This window comes from Centrocercus urophasianus, unplaced genomic scaffold (assembly GCF_019232065.1).
Source record: "Centrocercus urophasianus isolate 14NV4802_14NV808 unplaced genomic scaffold, USGS_Curo_1.0 seq_11, whole genome shotgun sequence".
Lineage (NCBI taxonomy): Eukaryota > Metazoa > Chordata > Aves > Galliformes > Phasianidae > Centrocercus > Centrocercus urophasianus.
In genome coordinates this window covers 67,591,052-67,618,482 of record NW_024884253.1, presented here as the reverse complement: position 1 = coordinate 67,618,482, position 27,431 = coordinate 67,591,052, and the positions used below count along the sequence as shown (strand labels likewise).

The 27,431-nt window shown below is 36.8% G+C and overlaps 1 protein-coding gene across 7 annotated transcripts in view; it reads left to right on the top strand.

Moving 5' to 3' along the window:
• Window positions 1-27,431, top strand: part of SEMA5A (semaphorin 5A) — a 315,938-nt gene that overhangs the window by 170,838 nt on the left and 117,669 nt on the right. For all 7 annotated transcript variants that reach the window (XM_042809111.1, XM_042809115.1, XM_042809110.1 and 4 more), the window contains 5 exons: window positions 3,131-3,193; window positions 9,398-9,496; window positions 10,645-10,858; window positions 22,892-23,177; window positions 26,530-26,665. In XM_042809111.1, coding sequence (XP_042665045.1) covers window positions 3,131-3,193; window positions 9,398-9,496; window positions 10,645-10,858; window positions 22,892-23,177; window positions 26,530-26,665 — 798 coding nt within the window. The remainder of the gene's footprint in view (window positions 1-3,130; window positions 3,194-9,397; window positions 9,497-10,644; window positions 10,859-22,891; window positions 23,178-26,529; window positions 26,666-27,431) is intronic.

Genomic DNA, 27,431 nt, shown 5'->3' with positions numbered 1-27,431 from the left:
GTCACTAGTGTGTCTATACTTGGTTACTTCTTCATCTCAGTGCTGGGGAATACCATGGAGCAGATGCTCCTGAAAGCTGTGTCAAGGGAAATGGAAGAAAGGGAGGTGATATGGAAAAGGCAGCATGGCTTCCTGAAGGGCAGGTCCTGCCTGACCAACCTTGTCACTTTTTATGATGACATAACTGCGTCAGTGGACAAGGGAAGAGCCACTGATGGAATTAAATAAAGCCTTTAACACAGTCCCTCATAACATAGTTCTCTTCCAGTTTGAAAGATAATGATTTGATGAGTGGACTATTTGATGGAGAAGGAATTGGTTACAAGATTGTACCTAGAGAGTAATGGCCAATACTTCAATGTCCGATGCAGATTGGTGATAAGTGGAGTCCCGCAGGGGTCAGTGCTGGGACTGGTGCTCTTTAATATTTTCATCAGTAACATCAAAAGTGGGATGGAGTGCACCCAGGAAGTTTGCAGATGACACTAAGCTGTGTGGTGCAGTCATCACACCCGAGGAATGGGATCCCATTCAGAGAGGTAACTTTCAAAGTAAAAGAAGGGAGATTTAGATTTCTTTATATCCTTATTGGATATAAGGAAAATTCATTAAGGGTTGTGAGGTGCTGGACAGGATGCCCAGAAAGGTGGTGGCTGCCCTGTCCTTGGAGATGGATGGGTGGGGTTCTGAGGAACCTGATCTAGCTGTAGGTGTCTCTGTTCATTGTAGGGGAGTTGAACTAGATGAAGTTTAAGAGTGCCTTCAGAGTGTGAAAAGGTGATGATATTCTACAATTCTATGATCCTATTGTTCAGACAGTATTACTGTTTTGAAATATATTGTCTTGAAGAAAGTTTTTGCATAAAGTTTCCCATTCAGCTAGGAATTGTATTTATTTGTATATAGTTATATAGTTTATTCTGTTTGGGTTCCTGCATTTGCTGTTAACTATTTTACTGATGTATATAATTTAGTATTGTAATATTTAGTACCCTTATTTAAATCTATGCATCCCATGGATGGCAGAAAAGAAATTTTTCTTTCAGTTATGCCAATAATGACATTAGTGGTTTTGTGGCCTGTTCACAGGTGCCTTGTATACTTTTCTCAGATTTCAAAGAAAATTTGAAGAACTGTCCCTTTTTGGCTCTTGAGTGTCTTTTCCAAAACATTTCAGTGCCTGAGAGGTGTACTTAATTTTCTTGATTTATGATGTAGCATAATTTTCACATTTCACATCTTTTGCCTTCAAATTAGTCTTTTACCACAGTCTTAGCCAACTGAAAGCTAGATATTTTGCCAGTAAAAATTGATTTATTGATAAACATTTTGTCTTGAATCCAATTTTTCTGTCTTCTTTCTTCCTGCTGTTCATGCTTAGCATATTCTTCTCAGTTCAGTTTTGGCAAGAGTATTCCTTCAGAAGTTATTTTTAAGCAACTGCATTCCACTAAGTCTTTCCGTCTTGACCTGCTACCGGTAACTCTTGCATTTCTCAGGGAATTTCAACTTTCTGTGCTGTTTAGAGATAATGAATTAACTACCAAATACTTGTTTTTAGTGCTGTGGAACATGCAAATTTATTGTGTCCTATTGGGTTGAAGAACTTAACGCTTGCTGCTCGTCCAAGAGCAATCTTTTATTGCGGGGTTGACATTATATCAAAATGTCATTTTGTCATTATATCATTACAATCAAAAAGGTCAAGTCATTACTGCTCTTTTTTTTTTTGTTTTAATCTTACGTAGTATAAGATACAATTCATTATAAATGCTAGAGTCATCATTCACAAGTGGGGTTTTCCAGAAGTTTTCAATGTATTCTCTAATATGCTGTGGTCATTTATCTGCAAAAGTAAGTGCTTTAAATAGGAAGGCATGGAGCTGAGGAAAAGAAGTAATGACATTAGTTTTACAAGTCTTTCTTTTCTGAAACAAGAAAAAGAAGATAATTATTGGGCTTGTTGAAAAGCAAATGAAAAAGTACTGCATAGTCTACCATGAAGGCATATTTCCCCTTTGTTTAAATAGACTTTCATCCTATTAATTTGTATTAATTGTAGAGTGTACTTTTTGTCAATATTGTCTCCATTGAAAGACAGGTACAAAAGATTGCTTATATTAAGTCTGAATAAATTATCTTTCATTATTTTCTGGTAAATAAAACTGAAAAAACTGTGGTTTCAACAATTAAGCAGCAGTGTTTAGTTAGTAATCACATTTCTTCCTGGTCAAATGTAAAATGCTTTGTGACATTTTTATTAAGAGAACAGGTGGATGTGCGTTGTTGATCTGAAAGCAAGCAAAGAGATTTAAAATGCACTCTGCACAGCATACACAGGCATTCAAATGTGTGCATGTATTAGCACATACACAGCAAGCCCAGGATCTGCTCCACTGAACAGTAGAGTTTGTAAGTCATAGCTGTTGAATGTTAAATATGGAAATAATTGGAACTAACTCAGGCAGTGAAAGTGCCATAATGCAGCTTAGACTTACATTCCTGGCATGAGTTTGTTGAAGCAGAAGGTTCAAAAATGAGGATAAATCACTTCTGCTTTGCAGTGCTCCATTTCACTGTTGTCCTGTGGATGCTTGCTTGTTGCTCTTTTCCTTCAATTGAACTTCTAGCTTCTGCAATTACTGCTGCAGTCACACCTTGAGAAAATAAAATACCCATTTCATGCTTGAGAGAAAATCTGCAAAACCAGCAGCAGTGCACCCTTTCTAACACAAAAGGTCTCACAGCAGAGCTGACCTCAGCGTGATGCCACCTACCTCTACTGAGGAGGAAGAGTCACCCCTTCTCTTTGCTTAGCTGAGTAAGACTGATACAAAAGGAGCTAAACAGCATCAAATATGATTGTGGTTATTTCTGCTATAGCTGTAGGTAGGTATGGTGAATCATGGGGACAGCCAGTTTCACTTTGGATTAAATAACTCAAAACCCACTAAAAGCAGAAATATATTTCTAAGGAGAAGAAGCTTATAAGGCGATAAACTGTGGCTAGAACCACTCAAGGTTAGTTGTCAGTGTACCTGAAGCATGTATCTCAAGCATGGGCTTAGGTAGCTGAGTTATATATATTTCTGTGTTCCTTGCATTTCTAACTAAAATCTGTTGGTTACAGGCAGTGGAATGGCAATGTGATGAAGCTACTAAAAGAGCCTGTTACAGTAAAGGGAAATCAAAGGTAAGCATGAGACAGTTCTGCTTTAACAAAATTTGTAATTTAATAGCAGGTATAATTCGGTGTATAAATACCTACCTTATGCAGTTGTAATGTCTGCCATTTCTTTCCGAAGAGAGTTCTAGAAAAACAGTATGACTCTGATATATGAGGAAAGAAATAAAGAACAATTTAGGAAGGTGTGGAGTGAGAGGTACAGTCACGTGGTGCTGTGATGAAATGATAAAAACAACTGAGTTTCTTAACAATTCATTGCACTGACTCCACCATCCATCATGTGTATTGAGCTGTATTTTCACATTGTACTCAGTGCCATGAATCTCAAATAACTCTCTATGTTCTTTGTAAAGTCCTCAGTTTATGTGGGCCTATTTTACCTACTTTATTTTATTAATAAATACTAATATTTATTAATAAATACCTACTCCTATTTTATTAATTTGGCCTATGATACCACAGGCACATATTGGTTATATTGCAGTAGTGGTTGAATCTTTCCAACAATATTCCATTCCATGTTGTTGCCATGTGACAGATGGCAGCAGAGGGGCAATCTGACAAAATGGTGTCTGATGTGGACATGCAGATGAACCAAAGGTGTGTCATTGAATTTCTCCATGTGGAAAAATCACACCCACTGACATTCATCAACACTTGCTGAGTGTTTCTGGAGAACAAACAGTGGATGTGAGCACAGTGAGGCAGTGGGTGGTGTGTTTCAGCAGTAGCAACAGTGATGTGAAAGACAAGCCATGCTCTTTGAACAACTGTCATGTATGAAGTGTGTCTCAATGAGTTTATCCACATGAATTGGCAGATTACAACGAGGGAATGTGCAGAGCTGAATAGTGGCTTCAGTGCATTGGAAATGATGGTGGCAAGTGAGTTAAAATGTAAGGGAAAAACACAGAAGTACATCAAGAGCAATAAAAACAGCAGAATATGCTTGTTTTCAGTATTCACACTCAGTAGAACATATCAGCCTATGGAGATTCATTGGCAAAAGTCATAAAGAAGCAGAATAAAACAAAAAATCCAAATCCCACAAGCTTGAAGAACGTATTCCAAATGTTCATAGCTTTCAAGTAAAGAATGGGTCTCTTCTTCTGCATAGTCTGAATGGTAACATATGAACATTAACTTCTCCCATCAAGCAAAAGATTTCATTTCCAGCTTTTTTTTAGTAAGTTTTGGAAAATAATGTTGCATTGTAGCCTTTACCTATCCATTTTCACTTGAATTTAAAGAAGAAAAATTGTCTCACAATTGGACCGTGGCTATGCTATACCATGAGGATAGAAAAAGAATTGCCAGGAAATAAAAAAGCAGGCATAGGGAATATGCAGTATAAATCTTCATGCATGGAAGATTATTGTCTTTACAAAAGATCATCTTTCACTGTAGATATGAGTTTATAACATTGAGAAAAGGCATAAGAGATGGTATTGCCTTTTTTATTATTCTCTTTTCCCTTTTTTTTTCTCATCCCAGTCTTAGAAACGTGTATTTAGGAGTTGCTGATAACTAGCCACTAATGTGTGAGCTTTACTAGGTCTGTGTGACAGTTATTAATAGTTAAAGAAAAAGAACAGGCGTGATTTTAATTAAAAATTTCTAACTTGTATGAAGGCTTTCACGGCAGAAATAGATGATAGATGAGTATGCTGCTTACTTGTTAGCTTGTGGAGAGGAAAGAAGGAACTTTCGAGACCTCATATTTTAGGCAAATGTTTCATTCTGTAAATTGCTGTTTCTACATAGAATTTTTGTGTTTTGTCATGTAATGTGTCCCTCAAGCCTTCAACCTTACCTTTCAGGTGACGATACTGAAGGTAGAGAACACGCCCAAGTGACAATATAGTATGACAGACAGCACTGATCAAAGTGCGCACAGAGTAGAAACTATCACAGTGTATTACTAAAAATTTATACCTCTGTTTCACAGTGATTTTTGGAATTTAAAACAATGAAAATAGCATTCAGCTCTGAAAGTCGCAGTGTCTGCAGTGACTGTAATCTAACGCAATGGATGAAAGTAATGGTAAATTTAAGGATGTAGTAGTGTACTTTGAATTCCGTGTTGACAGAACTGCTTGTGGTTTGATATGCGCACTCAGTTCAACATTGCTGAAGCATGCTATTAAATAATTTTTACTCAGAGAAGCACTCAGCACTTATGGAATGTACTTAAGTGTAGTGCATTCATCCAGATTTTCATTCATGCTCATCACACTATTCTATAAGTGATTTGAAGTTATGCCTTCACTGCTATTCTAATAAAGGCCTCCAAAATTTCAATAAGTGGGCTTACAGGAAAGATTAGACATAGGGAAGAAGTTCTTTACTCAGAGATTCTAGAGGGTGGTGACACACTGGAACAGATTGCCTAGAAGGTTGTGGATGTCCCATCCCTGAAGGCATTCAAGGCCACTTGAACACCCTACAGTTCTTATTAGAACAGCATATATAGTACTGTACAGTGAACACAGTATTCAGCTGTAAAGTGTTTGGGCAACCTGATCTAGTATAAGATGTTCCTGCCCCCAGTAGTGGGGCTGAAACTAGATAAACTTTAAGGTCTCTTCAATCTCAACACATTATTTGCTTCTATGATTGTTCCTTAGTATCATTATTATCTGAATAAAGATACATTGTTTGATTTGGGTCTGTAACCTCTTTCCTGTTTTACCATCTAGAAGATAAGTGAAGTTCTTAGATTTCATTACAACCAAAGGTAGTCCTGGAAAGAAATAATTCTTTGCTTATTGTCATAACCGGGCTTTTAAAAAAATCAGTCATCTATCTACCTATCTATCTGTCTATTTATTTACTGTGGTCTTTTTCTTTGAACTTTTCAAGTCTCTTACTTTCACTGGTATGTTTGAGGTTAAAACCAAAGAATAAACTCAAGGCCAGGGAAAGGATAACCTGATGATGTTTGTATTGGGCCTTATGCCCAAGACTAAGAGAAGTTCATAACAGAGAATATACTTAAGAGCCACAGTCTTTGTATTAGGAGAACATATGCATACAAACGAGGAGAACATCCGATTTGTGGCACACTTCTCTTCCTGGTCAAACCACCGCAGCCTTCAAGCCTTCACCGGAAAAAAACAAAACAAAACGGAAAAAAAAAAAAACAACCCAAAAAAGGGAACTATCGGACCAGGAGAAATTCGGTCCATTACTATAATGAATTGCACTTCTTCCCCTAGGAGACAATTCCAGTTGCTGCTTCTTTGATTGTTGCTGTATAAATAGATCCAGCCCCAGCTGGGGAGCTACTGGGTGTTTTGTTTCCATGAAACTTGTGAGAATGACTTCAGATTTCAGGGCAGAGACATGTGTGACTGCAGAAAAGGATAGGAAAGACTAGAGACAAAATAAATATGGCCAGCCCAGACTGTGGTAAGGGAGGGATGAAGATAACAAGGATGGCTGTGAGTAATTTTTCATTTCAGATCCTTGTTTCTCTTGAAGCTGTGCTGACCACAGACCACTATGGGGGCAATAAGTTCAGGCAACAAAGATAAAAGTCAGTTTGCTGATGGCATGCTCTGAAATCAGAAGCCAGCTTTGAACCCTAAAGCAACTCTAGCAGTTTTGAGATAATAGTTAGTTAAATGCAACTTTGTTCTTGTTATTGAGAAAGAAGGTTCATGGAATTTTTGCCCCTAGCAGTAGTTGTTGTTCTGAGGCTTATGTTTTAGGAGCCAATGACGGGAAAGAGATGGGGAGGAAAATATATAGGGACATCCATCACATCTGACAGTGTAATGCACACTTGACTTTTGTAGTCTGATGTTTGTTACTGAAACTTTGTACATTTATCCACCAATTTAAGCAGTTGCTTAAAATAACTCTTGGAGTGAGCCAAACAAACCAATGTCCTTGTAACCATCACGCAGTAGCATTTAAGTGAAAAAATGCCATAGCGAAGAGGATCAATTCATCACTTTTGAATGGTACTTTTGATAAGAACACACAATAAACAAAGATATAAGAGCAAAATGTAAAAAAAATCAATAAATAAAACAAAAAAATAAAATATCTTACTCATTGCTTGTTTAATATTACAACAGCTGTGTGTATTAGCGTCTGAACTTACTGTAGAAGTATTAAAACTATAAACACTAGTGGATTTAAAATTCTGAGAATGGATAAGTGACTATAGCCAGGTCATCCTTGAACTGTCAGACTAGTATTAAATAGTAACCTGACCTCCTTTGCCACTGAATTCTTTAAAATATCTGTGGTTTGTTTCAGGTGTGCTGATACAAAAGTAGACAGTACATGCTAAATGGTTTCTTTCTCCGAAAGATAATCTTATGGGATAGTAAGAGAATACTTGACAAAGACATCAAGAAATGTAGGATGAAGCTATATAGACTTTTGGTTTTAAAATCGTTTGTGTTCTCTAATATGTATCTTTTTTTAGCAGATCTAAAAATGAAACCTTGAGCTGTAAAGGTTACTCTGAGCAATTGAACTGGCTAAATAAGAGTCCCTTCTCTATGTGCTTTTGAGTGGTGATTGTTTTATTCATAACTTTTTTTTTCACTGCATTATTTTCAATTTGCTGTATGAATAAAATAGCCAATTAAAGAAGTCTTTTTTTTTTAGCTTTGATTTTATTGTACTACATAGCCAGCAAAAAATAGATTGAGATATCTTATATGTGCTGTTGCACTGTGGAGACTTGGGAACATTAAAGAGAAGAATCTTGTGAATCCCAGGAATGTCAGAGTTTAAAAAATAGCATTATTTTTGAACAGGAGGAGTGGGTGATGAGCATGCAAGTAATTTGGCAATGGCAGTATTTCAGGGAGCTCTAGAATATGAAGAGGAGAGGTTGGATTGGTTCTAATGTCAGAACCCACTTATTTTTCCTACACTTACATTCCAGGGCTTGCAGAAATAGAGGATGGAAGTGGTCCAAAGAAAAAAAATACTGTGTTTATTTATATGAAGTTTCCTGGACATCAAGGAAACTGCCCAGAAGTGAAATAATTGCTTTTTTAAAAAAGACTTAACTACAATTTCAGACTCTGTTATATGATTCTGGCATATCAGCTTCTGTTTGCTTGAAAGGATATTAAGATGATGATCTTGGTAAATTTAAGACAGACACTGATTTTGTATCTGCTGGAAATTTGATCTTAGTTTTAAAATATTTGACAATTACAATTACATTTAAGGCTCAAAGAGAAGGTTCTGAGAGCTGCATTTTCATGAGAGATGGATGCAATTTCTTATGTATGTGCATTTTGGGGATTTTCTGTTTTGTTTCATTTTTATTTTGCATGAGGAAAAGTGCAGGTAATACATTCTAAGCATTCTTTTCAGAGAATTTAGAAGTATTTTTGCCATCTTGCTTCACAGTTTATTTTGTGCTTGCTCAGTCTGTGCAGGTTTATATTTCTTTTCTATCAGGGTAAAAGTTTGTAGGACAAACAGGCAATATGTTTGATATAACCATGGGCCAGATAATGAGACTTCTGCCCCATTACCATTACAGGAATATACTTACATGATTTCCCTTAGTATCTATTTCTTTGAATGAATGCTAGAAAGCATTTTAGCCAAGTGCTCAAACAGAAGGATTCTGTAAACATCTTGTTGTTGTTGATTTTCTTTGTTTTAATAGACAGGAACATTTCTGCAGAAATAATATTTGAATCCTTCGTACATACAACTTCAGGAGTTGCTTAGTATTGCTCTTTCTGAATAAACATTAGAAATTGCTGTTGCTTTCTAGCTTCTTAAAGCCTTCATACATTCTAATGTATAAAAAAAAAAAAAAAAAAAAAGAGAGATAAAATTATTCTTCAGGGTCAGAGTATGTGTATTGTGATAATGAAATTTTAGATGTTACCATGAGAAACTTCAAATTAACCAAAATGCAGATGCAATAAAACATACCATACAAATTATGTAGCTAAGAGTGACAAATCTGTGTCTGGACATCTCAATAATTTTGTTTATATACTTAGAACATACTGTTCTTATTGGCAACCTGTTTTTAATCCTGACTTCCTGCACACTCAGAAGTCTTTGATATTGAAGAACCTTACTGTGATACTGTTAGGATCCTTTCACAGAGATTGGTGGATGTCTATGTTGTCATTAGAACATTTATATTGATGATTGCTAACACACTGAGTATGCATAAACACTGAATTTATTCTTTTTTTTCCTATATGGCAGGAGGAATGCCAGAACTATATTCGAGTGCTTCTGGTTGGAGGCAACCATCTCTTTACCTGTGGAACCAATGCTTTCACTCCTATTTGCACGAATCGGACGGTATGAATTAAATATTCTGTCCCATAAACTCGAGCCCGTGCTCTGACACTTCTGGTTAGTAAGCACAGCAAGTTGTTGATTTCAGGCTGTTTGTGAATTGGTTAGTGAGCTGGTAGGTAAAAGCTGATTTGGTTAGTGTCAGGGAAAAGAGGAGAGTTAACTGATAATCTCTTTTTGGAGTCTGTTCCTGAGCAGCTCAGTTCCTCCCACATGCCAAATTTCACGAGTCTTAAATATTTCTAAGATTTCCGCCATTCTGTCAAATTTGGTTGTTGTCAACAGGTTTAGTTATAAAATACAATTTAGTAGCTTCATACTGTGCATGTGTATTTATGAAGAAGATGAGTATCTGCGCTAGTGATTTCTGACTGGTGAGAGTGAGAAATCTTTGTTGAGAAATCATCCTGTTTCTGGGACAAAAAAACGCAAAAAACTACACACACAGCAACAACAACAAAACTGTAATTTGTGTGTCAAAGAAGAAGAGTCCATAAAGAATCAATAATAGTCATATAATAAAAAACAAAATGTCACAGGTTGGACTAAGTGGGCTATATATTTCAGGTGGGGAGAGGCTTTCAAACATAAAGAAAAACAGTCATCAAAAACTCCTTGACACATTTATTATTTTTAAACTTATTGTACCTTTATTCTCAAATAACTTAGAATCACACTTTGATTTATGGCTTGAAGTATTAGGGCAACTAAGTCAGAAAGATGTCTATTGAACTAGGCAGCTCATTTTTTACAAAATCTAATTTTCATGTGAGATTTTTTTCCTTTGAAATACTTTAGAATGTGTGAATACTTTAGATGAATCTGACAATCAGATCAGCTTTTCATAACAACAATCTATATATAGATATATTTTTTAGTTGCTCCCAATGTAATACCAATGTTTTAGGAATGATGGCTAATTGTTAATTTGCACGCTTTGCCCTCCAAAGGTGAACAAGCAAGGTCAAACAATATTACAGTGAAATCTATATGAGTCATCTTCAGGTGGATGTACAGGCTAACTCATTAGTGTTGTGCAATAGAAAAACAGCTAATTCGTGTTTACGATAACAGTTTGCTCAGATTGATACAGCATGGCAGAGATGGTAATTTTCAGGTCATTTTAATCCCTTTTTCTTACTGTTTTACAGTTAAATAACTTGACAGAGATACATGATCAAATCAGTGGCATGGCTCGTTGTCCTTACAGTCCCCAGCACAACTCCACTGCACTTCTCACTTCCAGTGGGGAATTGTATGCTGCTACAGCCATGGATTTTCCGGGAAGGGATCCTGCCATTTATCGCAGTCTGGGAGCCCTTCCTCCTCTCCGCACTGCACAGTACAACTCCAAGTGGCTGAATGGTGAGTACCATAAGACTTATCTACTTTTTAACCCATGTTCTCCTGATCCATGAGAATTTGGATGTTTTGAGAGTAATGCACTTCTCATTTTAAAATTATTTTGCATAATACAATTTTTAATATACTAGTATAGTTATTAAAGCATGTAATTAATATGGCTGTCTGAGATATGCACTTAAATATTAATTTGTGTTTGCAGGCATAGGGATGAGCTGTACCTTATATCTCAAGTGAGCTTAAATGGCGAAGCTGCGATGGCCAAGGGCTGTGGCTTGCCTTGGATATTGCTCTGTTGAGTCCTTTAAAAACTGAAGGCAGAAAATAGTTTAGAATGGACTGAATTTCCCTAGCTTTCTCTGCAAGTCCCAGCCTTAACAAGCATAAATAGTTGTGTTTTCAAGCTGCTTAGGTGGTAAACTGAAGTTTTTGATGCTTATTATAGCTGATTTTGAAACTTCTTATTGTATGTGCAACATAAATCATAAAAATAATATTGTAGCAGTGATTCCTGTATCAAAAATGTTCACCACTGGATGAGGATTTTCAGATGAGAGGAAATTTAAACTAGTATTCCTGAGATCAAGAACATCTCCCTTGGCAATTAATGTGTGTATTACTAAACTATATGCAGATTCTTCTGAAGTGGAATCCATTGCTTAACTTAAAATTTTAAAGTATGTAATTTATATTTTGCCCATGGTTTTTCACAATAAAAAGAAAAAAAAACCATATAACTCCTGATGCTTAACTTGCCATCAGTCGCATAAGTGACACGACAGTAACCAACAGTAACCCACAGTGCATTACTTGTTATGGTGAAATTATTCTCATGTTCAAATTCAATTACATATATAAACCTTTCCACCTTTAGAACATTATGCTGCCGCAAGTATCAGACTATTTTAGTTATATATTTCAGTCTTCACGTAAACTGCTGAATTGTACTTGTTTACTTGATCTTTTTTCCTTATACTAAGAAGCCGTCAGAGGTAGCGTGGAGAAATTTGTGACATTTTCTGAAGTGCTAAAGTATTAATTAACAAAAGAAGACCGAACTGCATAAAACATAAAAGAATTATAGCAGTGTAAAAGAAATCTGAGATGAAAAATGAACTCGTTGTACAGGTATCTCTGTTCAGGCAGCATTTGTCCACACAGCCATGATACTGAAGCTAATTGCTGTGCCACACCTGGATGCTTCTGTCAAAGGCAAAACATTCTTCACACTGACTTTTCACTTTAACTGGATGTTTTATGCCAAAGGGCACAGTAAAATTCCCATCACTTCCCATGAAAACTGTTCCAATTAATCAGATTCTCTCTATTTACATTTTGCCTATTAAAAGCTTCAGCCGTACCTATACATTCTCTTTTATAATTCATTCTTCTGCTTTAAAACTGTTTTGAATTAAGTTGTCAGGAAAGTATGAGTTTATCTTTGGGGAGAAAGAACAAGATTAGTTTTGTAATTGGAGCCAATTCAAGCAAATCCAATAAAAGGCTGGAAGCATCTCGGTTTCTTACATAAAGAGATGAGGAGGGGAAATGTCTTGTGGGGCAGCTAAGAGTTGCAGATTCATCTGCTTTTATGTCAATTTGCCCATGCATGTGTGACACAGTGTCAAAAAACTGCATTAGGTTTTCAGCACTTGAATTGAAATGAAGGATTTGATGCTTTCAGTGAGAAAGTAACATAAATAATCCTGTAAGAAAAGTTAGGCAGTTTTATCAACTGGAATGGAAGCTTCATGGTCAAAACCATGGTCAAACCAAAAACATGGTCAAAAACATGGTCAAAACTTGTTCAGCAGTATTAGCTGACACTTAGTCAAATTCAGCCTTTTTAGGTTGTGCTTCTGTGCACATATAGCTTTAAATTTCCAAGCCAAAATATATTTTTCTGTTACATCCATGCTTCCTTCAGAGTGTGATGCTTCTTCTCACTTAGATTTGCTACTATACATATTGAATTGGAACATTTCAAACTATCTCTGTATGTGATAAGAGTACTCTAAAGAATCAGAGAATCACAGAATGGCTTGTGTTGGAAGGGAAACCAAGGATCATTAAGTTCCAACGCCCCTGGCACAAACAGAGTTGCCCACTGCTGGATCAAGTACCTGATCAGATTGCCCAGGGCCCCATCCAACCTGGCCTTAATCACCTTCGGGGCAGAGGGCATCCATAATCTCTCTGGACAAGTTCCAGCACCTCACCACTCAGTAAAAAACTTCCCCCGACATAGAATCTAAATCTGCTTTCCTTTAGTTAGAGACCACTTCCCCTTTTCCTATCACTGCCTACTCATGTAAAAAGTTGATTTCCCTCATGTTTGTAAACTCCCCTTAAATACTGGAAAGCCACAATGAGGTCTCCCTGCCGCATTCTCTTTTCCAGGCTGAACAAGACTAATTCTTTCTGCCTGTCTTCATAGGAGAGGTGTTCCAGTCCTCTGATCATCTTTGTGGCCCTCCTCTGGACCTTCTCCTAAAACATATCTTTCCTTTGTTGGGGGCCTACCATGCAGCAAGCGCTCACTGCTTGCTCATGGCCAAACTGTTGTCGACCATCACACCTACATCCTTCTCTGCAGAGTTCCTTTCTTTCAGGCCAGCCTGTACTGATGCATGCAGTTATTCTTCTTTCTTAGGTGTAGCGTATAGGACTCTACACTTTTTTCTGCTGATCAGGTTCCTCTCCACCCAACTCTCCTGCCTGCTCAGTCTTGCTGAATGGCAGCAGAGCCTTCTGATGTTTCAGCCACTCCTTCCAGATTTGTGTCATCAGTAAATGTGCTGGGAATGCACTCTGTCCCTTCATCTGGGTCACTGATGAAGATATTGAGCAAGACAGGACCCAGTACTGATCCCTGGGGAACACTGCTAGCTACAGGCCTCTAACCAGAGTCTCTGCACTGTTGAGTCTCTGCAAGTCAGCCAGTTCTCAGTCTACCTCACTATCTTAGTTTCTGAGCTTCATTACAAGGATGCTGTGAGAGACGGTCGAAAGCTTTGCTGAAGTCTAGGTACATAGAATCCTCTGCTCTCCCAGGCTACCAGTTTGGTAGCCTTTGTGAATCCATGTTGACTACTCCTGATGAACTTCTTTTCTTCCAGTTGCTTGGAGATGGCATTCAGAACAAGTTTTTCCGTCTCATTCCTAAAGATGGAGGTGAGACTAACCAGCCTGTAACTCCTTCATGTCCTTTTTGAAGACTGATGTGACTCTGATTTTCCTCCAGTCTTTGTGGACCTCTCCCATTCTCCAAGTCCTTTCAAAAATGATAGAGAGCAATATGACAGGCACTACTGCCAGAAGTCTGAAATTTGAGTAAATTGAGTTTTGTCTGTACTGTCAATTTCAAATAGCAGGCAGAGCACTTGACCAAATGTTAGATATCTGCCCAATTCCTAAATGTTCTTCATTTTCTGGAAAATTTTAGTCTGTAAACACTCTTGTCTTCTTCAGTGAAAGAGGAAAGAAACATCTGGAGGCAGTTTTTGAATTTGCTCTCTTCTAAAATTAAGAATAACATATTCAGCTCTTGATTATGCCTGAATATGTTCACCAGTTGCAGTTTTTCACCTCAGGAATTCCTTTATTTTCCACAAAAATAAATTAATGCTCTGCACATAGAACTTGTTTGTCTTCCTGATGCTCTATAGACATTAAATGCAAGTGGCAAATGCAACAAACTATCTCCATCTGGTACCCAGCTCGCTGCAGGACAGTTAATATGGGAGTTCTGAATGGAGAAACCACCCCTTCCTCTCATGATTTTGGCTTTGTCTTTTCCCATGTAGACAAAAAAAAAGTAGTACTTGAAAGTACTCACGTGTATATGTATAGAGAGGGCATATCTCTATACCCTCTCTATACCCAAGTTGAATTGAAGAATTGAAGTTAGATTGAAGAAGTTAGAAAGGCTGCTTACCTGCACTTTATTCTTTAAGACATGTTCTGCTGCCTACTTTCATATCTCTTTCTCTCTAAGTCTGTATTCAAGTACTTCTGTGCTTGAGAAAAATAACTTGAGGTCAAACAGCACACATTGAGCGTTATGTCTGAAGCAGACAGTTCTTCCATTAATTTCTTCTCTGAACCAAAGCAATCAGTGAGGCCTTGAGATTCAACCCATTGTTCAGGTCAGTAAAGAGCAGTGTGTTTCTAGGCCATTTTAAAACAGTAATGTTTCACGAAAGGAATAGTCTATTTTTAGTAATTGCTTCGGATATGATTAAATGATAGCAAATACATTAGATCTTTCATTAAGGAAAAAAAGGACAGCTTGATTCACTGCTCACATGCTGTTTACTTGAGTCTATTTAAAATCACAGCATAACATGGTTTTTAAATCATATCCAGAACTTACTGTTACAGAGTGCTTCTAATTGAGCTCAGCCTTAGGGTTCATCTACAAAGCGCAGCAGGGGTAAAATTCATCATCATTTGGTCTGGAGTATAGAGTAAATGGAAGAGTTATACTTGAAGTCCACAAACCTCAGTGGGTTTAGATTAACAATGAAAAGCCTCCATTGCTTTTCTTGTAGTACAACATTTATAATTAGTAAAGGTAGTTCTACTCCCATTTCACCTCCTCAAATCAGTGAAGGTTGATTTGATGCTCCATTGTGAAACTTTAGTCTACAGTGTCTCCTTCCTTCCCTTTGCCCACAAAAGGGCAAAACAGACTAAGGAAGCTTATGATAACCCAATCCTTTCCATTGTTAAATCATAGATCAGAACAGTGGGACATTTGATTTCATCTTTTGCCAGTCGCCTTGGCTTAAACTTGCATATTGACTGTTTGGGTCTCTAACTGTCTTGAAATACACTGTAGTTATTTTCTTTTTCCTAAACATATTGTGATATAAACTTTGAAACATGTTGAGTAAATAAAAACTTGTGCTAAATACCTAGCCACTTGATCAGTGGGCATACTATAGATGATTAAAATGAGTTCTAGTATCAGATGTGGCCCCAAAGGAGAAAAAAATGAAATATTGCACAGATTATAAGCCTTTCCAGTTGAGAACATAACAATGTTTGGGTTGTTCTGGTCTGCTGACACAATATTATCACTTTTCCCTCTTACTGCTTGGTTATTAGGTGCTCTGAAAATAGTTCTTCTAAGATATATTTTTAAAATGTTTTGCTTAATAGAAAGCTTCCTAACCTATTCTTAATTTAGTCTTAATTTAGTCTTCATAAGTAATAGCAAAAGCAAAATTATTGCAGATTGCTGGCTACAGGGGTTTAATGTTTGACTCCATCCTCTGTATTGTTTGTGCACTATTATTATAATTCTTGGTACTAGAAGGATATGTGGAAAGAAATTATGAGCTAAGAACAAAAATAATCCTTTCACTTTTGCTTCAAAGCATTAATGGAAATGGGTACAATAATTCAAGGTTGCTTTTTGTTTATAGTGAAAAGCCTTGTAATTACCTGAAACAGCTTTTCTTATTATGCAATATTTTATGTAACTCAAATCCAGTTGATTCGTGCAGCTTGGTCTTTAACTTTCAGACGGGAGACCAGACTGAAAATATTCAAGACATATGCTACCGCTTGTTGCTTATTTTGCAAGAAGATAAATAACGACTTTTCCTTGGTTCTGTCACATATACAGTTGGTTCTGATCCTTTGTGTGTATCTTTCTTTTTGCCATTATCCTAAAATAGAAAGGAAATATCTATTGGTTTTGAAGCACATCCTTAGGATTCTCCACTGGAGCTGCCACCAGAGGCAAAATTTGAGTAGTTGTGCTTTGTTTTTCCTTTCAAAGCTGCATATCTTCCCCCAGATGGCAGTGATAAAATAGGGGAGTAGCAAGCTGACGCAGGATGGAGACACCTCCCCTGACCTCCTTTGTCCTAGGCCAGACTAAGTTTCTACAAGGCACTTTCATAGCACTTCCTCGCTCAGGTAATACTTCCCACAGAGGTGCTTTTGTACTTCTTATTCAACCTAGGGCTTGGATAGTATGCCGTACGAGGAGCAACTGAGGGAGCTGGGGCTGTTTAGTCTGGGGAAGAGGAAGCTGAGGGGAGACATTATTGCTCTCTTTAAATACCTGGAAGGTGATTGCAGCAAGAGCAGGGCTGGTCTCTTCTCACTGGTGACGGATGACAGGATGAGGGGAAATAGTCTTAAGTTGCACCAGAAGAGACTTACGTTGGATATCAGGAAAAACTTCTTTACAGAAAGGGTTGTTAAGCACTGGAATAAGCCCTTAAGTACAAATCAGCAAGGAAAGACCTTTGATTGACACCTTTCCTGCAAAACCAGATCACGGGAAAGAAATATAAAATAGAAAAGAATTTTAAAAGTGGAGAAATAGCAAAATGATTGGCATTTTAAGTAAGCATCCAAACTTCTGCATTTTACTGATAGATCCATAAAGCCCAAACCTCTACAGGTTCTGAGAGAATTTAGGTAGTGATCTGTATTTTGTCCCACTTCCTCAGTATCCTGTTATTCAGGGTACCTATCCAGTGAATGCAGGCGACCAAAAGTATACTGAAATCCAGATTGGACTCTCAAGGACTTAAGTAGGTACTAGATCATAGTAAAGAATGATTTCTATCACTAAGTTTGCAACCAATTAATTTGCATCAAGAAAATGTGGTAACTACAAATTACAAAATACTATGCTGTAGAAACACTTTACCTTGAAAATGAACAGGTTTATTTTGAATAAACCAGATAATAGAAGGACTTTTGTAATGTAATATGTGAGAACTATTTTTGAGGAAACAGCTATATTTCAGGAATTAATAGAGAATATCATATCTAATGTCTGCATCCACTTTTGTGATTACACTGAACTTTATTATAAAAACTATCAACAATTTAGAAGATTTGGGAAGAAAAAGATTGGAAAGATAGGGAAAAAAAACTGTCTAACAGACATGTTTTCACTATATTTTGTAGTCCTTGGTCTTCTGTGCCCATAAAACCTCAAACTGAACTAAAGAAAGAGTATTAAAGAAAAACATGGAGAATTGAGGCATTGAGGAGAAAAAAGTAGTCAAAATAAGCTGGGAGTACAACAGACTGTCATTTTAAGCATGTCTCCTAGATGACTGTGACTGCTAATAAGCAATGATTTCCACCAGTTTTATTCAGATACTTAACGTTTTCCATTTCATCTAGTGAGCTTATAATTATGATGACTACAAGTTATGTATTACTTTGAAGGAGTTTAACACTGTAGGAAAAATTTACTCTAGGATTAAGATTTGTCCTTAAACATTCTTGAGAAGCAATGCCTGGGTCAGCCTAATACAGGATCTCTAGAGTTTTCCAACAGCTGCGGAGAGTTATACTAAATTAATGTAATTACAAAAGAAGTACTGAGACGGCAAAATGCAAATAAGAAATGTGCTTCATTAATTATGTTAGTAAGGTGAAAGAAAAAAAAGACTAGCACATTTGGAGCTTAAATTCTTGCTGTTATCTCCATTTTTTTAGATCATTTTTAGTGGTAAATTGAACCTTATTAAAAAGAAACAAAACAAAAAACAAACTAGCAACCAACCAAACTAAAACAACTAAAACAAAAAACAAAACAAAACAAGGAACCCAAACCCACCATAAAAAGTACCACTGAATGCATGTTTCTAGAATTTAATGCTATTAATTATATTGCTGAATATAAATATTTGGATTAAGTGAATCATTAGAGGCCAAATGGATCTCTTGAGACCAACAGTATGAGAGTGTGATTTGTTGATCTAGTGAAGATGGATGCCATTCAGCACTAGACCAGAATTTAGATTTTCAGGATTTTGAATATTATATATGCATGTGTATGTGCATGTGCTTGGAGTTATATGTATATATATATATACAGTTATAACTGCTTATATACTTATAACTGCAGTTGGATGTATCAAACTTCTAAATTCAGATTTTTTTTCAGATTTCTGGAGCTCAGTTCTCTTTTGACTGAGTCTCTGAACGCAACTCACTTGAAATGTTAGTGGTCATTTCTCATAGGGCTATTCAGTGGAAATCATAACTCTTTCTTACCAAGACCAGGAAATAATACTTATCTCTGATCATACAATATCATACATATTGCTTGATTGTTGACCTGTTTCCTAGCCTTGTTTTAGACCACTCCAGCTGCTTTTTCCTGTTGAAAACCTGGACATGACTCAGGGAGAAGTTTGCTTTAGATGCTCTTGCCAAGAGGCACTTCATTTAGGGTTTCCCTCCAGAGCCCCTAACTCAGTGACCTCCTGGTGCCTTCCCAGGTATGCAGCACACCTCTGCTTTTGTGCTGTAAAAATGCTGTTCTCCAGGGCTCAGCGTCAACATGCACTCCATGTCACAGCCATAGCTAGGCCATACACCAGAAGTCTGCAATGTTAGGAAGCATCAGCTTCAAGACAGTGAGTATAGACTTGGTCTCTTTGGTCTCTGAGATCCATAGGTGGGTTGATAGGGAAAATAATCTAAAGGGAAACATTGCCTCTTCTTAGTAAGTGCCTTTTTATTAAGAACAGAGACTATGTAGGTTTGCCCTCAACCTTTGGAAAAACATTATTTCTGACTGAAGCGCTATGTTGACTTTGTGCGGTTTGGTCATCTTTTCGTGATAACTTACAAGAGTCTATGGGCAAAATTGCTTTCTTTGACAGAGTCTTGCTAGTTTAAGAAGGAAGTTACAGAGATTCCTGGGCACTGCACTGTGTAAGCAAGCTTCAGAAACAGCATGCTGCATCAGTGTTTGCCCCGAGGCAGCAATGACTGGCACTGAAGTGTTACAGTACCTGGACTCACGTATCTGTGTAGTGTTGTTCCATGTTGCACATTGGCAAACCTTGTCATGCCATTTTGATAAACTCTTTTTCTTGCTTTTCCAATTCTGTTGATTCTTTTTAGTTTGGGAACATCTACTAAGTCTCACACATCCATAAGTTATATGTTATATCCACACATATATATATATGTATGTATAATCTGTACAGATCATTTACAATAGTCATGACTTTATTACAGATTGACAGTCTCACGTTGATCCCTATTATCTGTATCCTGTGACATACCAGAATGCTATGCACTTGTTATCATTCATAGAAGAAATGCATTTACTCTTCCAGAACAAATGGAAATTTGCTCCCGCAAGTTCAGCAGGAAATAAAAGTAATTTCCTCTCCTGTATTAAAAACCTTTATAACAAGTCCTCCATTTCAACAAATAGCAGTTCACAGCACAATATTGGGAAACTTATAAACTAAATTTTCCTAGACAGGAATGTCATTTTTCCTTTCAAGCTTTGAAGTGATTCAGTTCATTTTTTTCCAAAGAGAAAATTAAATTAAAAAAAAAAAAAAAAAGCCTGACATGATAATCCCTCCAGATCCACAGAATTCCCTGAGGTAGCTCTGAGATAATACTTTTTACAACTTTCAAGTGCAGGTCATATTTTCATTACTTCATAATCAGTACAGTATATGCACAGGTGTTTGCAGATTATAGGGTATTTCTCAATTTTTAATCTTTGGAATACATATACTAGCTTTTGTTTATACAAGAGCTATGATTATCAGTGCATATTTAAAATAGTTTTGTGCAAGATTTATGTGGGTTTTTCATGAATCTTAAAAACATTCTGAATGCGTTTCATATCAATTTTATTCCTACAGGTTATAAACATTTTGTCAGTAATTAATTATTCTAACTGGGAGTGTTTCCCATAATGTTTTGGCCCTATGGTAAGATCTTCTTCTGCCAATGCAAAGACATTTTTTAGGCTATTGGACCTCCCTTGCTAAGCATCATAATCAGACCTGACTGTGAGGCAGGGCTTCTGTGTTTAGCAGTTGTACAGGGTGTTCCTTTACGCAGATTGAATGGATACATTTGCCCAATAAATAGAATCTTTTTGTTACTGACAAATTCTGCCCAAATATGTTTGTGCTCAATATGTGGAGCTGAGTCTTGGGAAAATGTGTTGTGTTATAGACAAATCTCAAGAAAGTGCTTTATAGGATCATAAGTAAAAGTTTTGAGTATGAGTGGGAGAGTTTCAAATGTCTACTCAGCTTCAGATATCTAGGAAGCTCTTGACCGTTGCTGACGAAAAGCCTTGGAGACTCTCAGACAGGACAGGAGTCTGTGTAACCTGGGAGCTGAGCTGTCTTTGGAGAAGTGTTCAAAATGCCAGCTTTCCTGCCCTTCTTCCTTCTTTTCCTTCCACTCAAAGCTTTGACAAGTTAGCAGTGTTCCTGTAAAATGCCAAGATTCAATCACAGCAGCTTTTTTCAATATGGTAAGACAGTGAAATGTCCACCTATTAAACTTTTTTGGAGTTTTGCATTACAGTGGGTGTTTTTAAAGACAGATTGTTTTGTGTTGTGTTTTCCACTTTAGAATAAAATTAGTAATAAAACCAAAATTTTTACTTGTTTCTTGGAGGCACCAGATTTTTTTGTAATGATTCCATATGCAAGGGGTGCTCTTTTGGACAGACAGAGAGAGAGCTGGGCAGTAAGAAACCAGATAAGGTTTAACAAAAGCAAGTCTTGCATCTAGGGAGGAATAATTGCATGCACCAGTACAGGTTGGGGGATGACCTGCTGGAGAGGAGCTCTGCAGAGAGGGACCTGGGTGTCCTGGTGGACGACAGGTTGGCCATGAGCCAGCAGTGTGCCCTTGTGGCCAAAAGGGCCAATGGCATCCTGGGGTGCATTAAAAAGAGCGTGGCCAGCAGGTCGAGGAAGGTGATCCTCCCCCTCTACTCTGCCCTGGTAAGGCCTCATCTGGAGTACTGCATCCAGTTCTGGACTCCCCAGAACAAAAAAGACAGGGTTCTCTTGGAAAGAGTCCATCAGAGGGCCACGAAGATGGTGAAGGGCCTGGAGCATCTCCCCTATGAAGAAAGGCTGAGTGAGCTGGGTCTGTTCAGCCTTGAGAAAAGGAGACATAGAGGGGACCTGATCCAGGTCTATAAATATCTAAGGTGTGGGGGGGCAGAGTGGTGAGGCCAGACTCCTTTCAGCAGTGTAGACAAGACAAGGGGAAACGGCCAGAAACTGGAACATAGGAAGTTCTGCACAAATGTGTGCAAGAGTTTCTTTACAGTGAGGGTGACGGAGCACTGGAACAGGCTGCCCAGGGAGATGGTGGATTCTCCTTCTCTGGAGATGTTCAAGACCTGCCTGGATGCCTACTTGTGCGACCTGCTGTAGGGAACCTGCTTTGGCAGGGGGGTTGGACTCCATGATCTCTGGAGGTCCCTTCCAACCCCTACGATTCTGTGATTCTTCTCCACAAAATCCATGTATCTAACACGTCTTTCTTACAATTACTCATCAAGTTGTCAATCTCTCTTAAACTCATGCAGTCTTGTCAGTCCTAGTAATAGTTATGGAAAATGGGCTTTAAGGTTATTGTCTTTGGTATCTAGTCTTTCTTTCCTTTCAATAAATATAATCATACGTTGTTTCCTAGTTTGTTTCTTTATGTGTTTTTTATTCTCTGATTTGTATCACTATTAGCTCCTTATATCATATATGTCTCTTTTATCTACTTAGAAAATTTTTAAATGAGATAGAACTGAGATGTTGTTACCTTACCATTGAATGTTGTCACTTAGAATTCGCTTTCTTCCCATTAAAGCCACTGAATATATTCTTAGTCACACTTAGTGACCATCCATTATTCTGGTAATCTAGAGTGGCATGGTGGCAAAGCAAAAACAGAGTTTAACATGAAAGATTGAAGTAGTTACACAGTAAGAATATATCCTGCCAGCATCGTGGAGAGGAAAAATTTGATGATGTTCTTGAAGGTAGACAACAGTGAGCTGGACCAAGTCTGCCCAGCACAGTTGCATGTCACAGGCACCCAGAGCAGAGAGCCCATTTAGCCCATGTTAAAGGGCCATGAAACAGCTAGTTCCCCACAAGGATAATAAAAGGTATGTTTTTTGAAAAGTAGTGTCTGAAGATAAACTTTCATGTCCGTATGATTGCATCTATCACTGGTAGACAGTAAATAATCTTTTGTTATTTTCAGAACCCAATTTTGTGTCATCTTATGACATTGGGAATTTCACCTACTTCTTCTTCCGAGAGAATGCAGTTGAACATGACTGTGGCAAAACAGTCTTCTCTCGTGCTGCTCGAGTGTGCAAAAATGATATTGGTGGCAAATTTGTGCTGGAGGATACCTGGACTACCTTCATGAAAGCTCGGCTGAACTGCTCTCGTCCTGGAGAAATTCCATTTTACTATAACGAACTGCAGAGCACGTTCTTCCTGCCAGAATTGGACTTGATCTATGGGATTTTTACCACTAATGTGTAAGTAAATTCCATGATATATTTTTTTCCTACTTACAAAAATAAAAAGTAAAGCTTCTGGGCTGTTCTCTGCTCTGTATTTGCCAAGTGAATACAATAATTTCAAACTACTGTTCGCCTAGTCTTATGAACAGATCTCAGCACCAAATGCATCCCATAGGAATTGCTGAAGGTGTATGGAAGGAGGGTACAATTCTTAATATTCTGTTACCTCAAGGAGGCAGTTGTGTTATAAGACTATTATGTCGTCCTATTCATATATCTTAAGGCTATTCTGTCATCTTTTTTGTATGTTTTAAGGCTATTTCATTCATTCTTACAAACACTTTTTCTTTACACGTTATTTTCTGAGCGTAAATACATTACGTATTTATGAAATAAATATATTTTGTAATTATAATTTCACATTATCATAAAATTGACATGATGTAAGTTTACCATGTCAATGTGTTCACTTGACCCAAACAAATACAGAGAGATTTTCTTAAATTTTAGATATTAGTCTTCACTTATTCTTATTTGAGTTTTAGAATCAAACCAAAAGTTTAATTTAATTTCAACTGGACCCATTATACCAACAAGACAAAATTTGAAATGGTATTGTTTAGTCTGAAAATTAAATATTGTGAATTACAGAAAAGCTTTCTAGACTCTCAGCTCTGAAGTCAGAGTAGTTTAACTTTTAAGAAAGAAAGAGAACTTCGCCTCAGAAATGTGCAGTTACTTAAAATGTGATAAATAGTGTTTGCTTGTTGCTAAGTGAGAATAGCCCTTGAGTTGCTGCACAACTCAGTGTTCATCTGTGTGAACAAGGTTGATGTTTTGGCTTCAGATTCTTTTGCCCACCTGCATCTTCTTGCTGCATAGGTCATTTCTTCCTAGAATTTTAAAATTTTAAAATTGGGCATTTATCAGTGCCCCTTTCTAAATACTCAAATACCTACCTACTTCCTATAAATGTACATTACCTGGTTAGCAACAATCACAAATGAATGCCAGCAAGTTATGATACCTTAGTTGATTGCAGTGAGCATGAATTTGGGCCTTAGTTCATTTCTCATACTTTTGGTACAGCCTGATGTTGGCATATCAAAGATGTCTTACAGACTTTCATACCCTTTCCCTGTCAGCTCAGGCTGTGAGCATGGTTTGTGAGGGGCAGCTTGCATTAGGCTGTGACATTTCCTGACTCAAATGGTAATTTAAACCATTTTGGAGAAATGGTACTGAAGCAAATTCTTCTTTTAAAAAGAGAATAGAAGAGATGTTGGGATTATTAGGGATAGGAAAATTTGGTGCTGTTTAGTCTTTTTTTACTAGTTACCATGAAAAGCCAGTTCAGAAGAATTCTGTTCCAGAAAATCCTCAAGGCTTTAGCCATGGAAGCTTATCTCAGAATGACTATTGATTGTTTCCTGTGCTACAAATTCCACTTGCTCCAATGTTGCGTAAAATGGTCAGGGCTGCCATAATCTTTGAGAAGGAATGTATAAGTGTAAGACTACCTTTGCTACATGAAAGCAGGCAGCATTTGAAACTTTGCTGCTGGTTCTTTTTTCCTTAATAGTTCAGCATTCTACCTTGTCCAATAGGGGCGTACTATTCAAAGAGAAATTAATTACAACTGATTTTTTGTTGTTGTTGTTATTTTCCCATTTAAAATATATTTGTTTCTGTCATCAAATACTATACATAAAATTTTGAATATTGTGGAAATCTTCTTGGAGTTTTGATTACTTCCCCAAGTTGCATGTGTCTAACAGATATCTGCACAACCCATGTGATTTCAGCCCTAAAAGCTGATGATGAAGAAGCACTGGAGTTTCCCATGAGGGAGACCACCATATTCCTTCCGTAGATGTAGGCTCAGATACTACCAAACCACATTAAGCATTCTTCAATCTCAGCAGCTTCAGAATTGCAATGATTTTATTGTACACTAATGCTTATTTTTTGCATATGTGTTGTGAATCATTCTGTGGGGGATGACCTGAAGCATTTCCATCAATATGTATTGTGAGTCTTAGCAAAAACTACACAATTTATGGGTGGCTGTTAAGTCCATTGCAACTCTTGCTTCATAATGAAGCTGATTTTGTTTCTTTCACACCATTTAAAAATGTACAATCATCAATCTGGTGACTTTTAAAGACTTAGAAAATTCAAGAAGATTCTGTACTGTTATAGTATTTGTTAGCTGCTATTAATGATAATTTATATATCTAGAATATGATCAAATCCGCTGATAACTGATTCTGCAGAAATTGTTAGCCTGAAACTTTATGATTTGGAAATTCTTTGAAATAAGTGTGACGAGCATAAATAAGAAAACTGATCTTTCATCCTGCTGTTAAATCAATATCTTTTTTTTTTTCAGTTTTGAAAAGTTTTGTTAAGAATTGATTGCCTGGGGTTATTTTTTCTTCCCGTCATTTTGGAATTTTTATAGTAGGCTTGTGTAAAACACAGGAATAGTTTTAATAAATGAATAAATAAGAAGAATGTGATGTGGATCAATTTTTAGCAGTTTTACCTGCAGTACAAATATATACTATGGCCACTACTTTTATTAGCTATGCCCTTATCTCAAATTGTGGAAAAGTTTTTCAGGTTAAGACTTCTCTAAGTCACTGACTTATACTGCTTACAGTATGCAAAATTACTTTATTGTCTACCACATATCCAAGAGAAGAACAGGAAACTGTATTTATGGCCTGGCTGCTGTCTATTCTTGTAACATAAGATCTAGAAAGCATGAAGGCCAAGTTGTTTTCCCTTGATGTGTTTCTGGAGTTTCAATTTTTTTTAATTTTATTTTATTTTATTTTATTTTATTTTATTTTATTTTATTTTATTTTATTTTATTTTATTTTTTTCAGTAAAACATCATTTAGAAGATGGAATTTTTGTTCAGGTGTTTTACACAGGGGTTCCACAGGGTCCAGAAAAATAACATAAGCTGAAAATCCTTGATTCTTTGTGCTGCCCAGAAGAAACATTAATGGACCCTAAGAATAATTGTATCCTGTACATGGAAACTAGAAGAATGATGTCCTTGATACACGTGATTATATGTGGGAATAAAGTCTGGCCTTTCTATACTATACTAGAGAGTTCTGAGTTTCTCCCTCTCCCTCTCACATGAGCTAATTGGCAAAGGTGACAAAAAATTTAAGCCCATTGTAAGCATGTCATGTATCTTTATCTAGAGATACCTTCTCCTTGTTGATCATATCCATTTTGTTAACTACTTGAAGGATTGAAGCATCAATAAAAGGAAATATTATTTATTTTTCAGCAAATTGAGTTTGTAATGTTATTATCTAAGTTAATATTTATATTTCTTTCACAGGAACAGCATAGCAGCCTCAGCAGTTTGTGTTTTCAACTTGAGTGCCATAACTCAGGCATTTAATGGACCTTTCAAGTACCAGGAAAACTCTCGCTCTGCTTGGCTTCCATATCCCAATCCTAATCCAAATTTTCAGGTACAGATGCATATGAGAAAGATGATATGTATGTTGTTGTTGTTGTTGTTGTTGTTTTTCAGAATGTTGTGTAGTTCATAGTTATTAAGACCAGTTTTCCAGTACCTCACAGCACAAGTCTTTAAAACTAAAATTTTAAAAAATGAAGAAAGCTTAAGAGTTCCCCCAAATTTCAGCATTGTTAATTTTGCCTTTTCACAAAATAATTTGGGTTGAAAAGTGATGTTCTTTCAAGAGTAGGAGGAAAAAAAAGTCTTTACTTCAATCTTCTGTCATAACAAAACACAGCTATCTGTCAAGGCAACATTAATCTCTATCTCAAATATAATCAGATTGCTATTTTCTTTTGCACTATGTGTGTGCTATTACAATCAGGAAAGGAAACAGTATTTGACAGAAAAAAAAAGAAAAGAAAAAAAAGAAGAGTAGTCAGTGTTACATATATTTTCCCATGAGGAGTTTGAGTAAAATAATTTGTGAAATTGTGTCCTCCTCATTTGAATTTATCAGCCTCATGTCTTGTAATAATACATGGTTGGCTGACAGTATAAAATGAATTAGTTCAAGGAGAGTCAATCACTGGAGATTTTTAACAAAAATAATGGAATATTTAGGGTAAGCACATAGCCATTTGTTATAACTTAGTCCTGGTACGTAGATAACCACCACACAGCTGCTCTCTCACCCCCTTTCTTCAATGAGACAGAGGGAGGAATGTATGATGATGAAAAGTTCATGGATTAAGACAAGAACAAGGAGATCACTC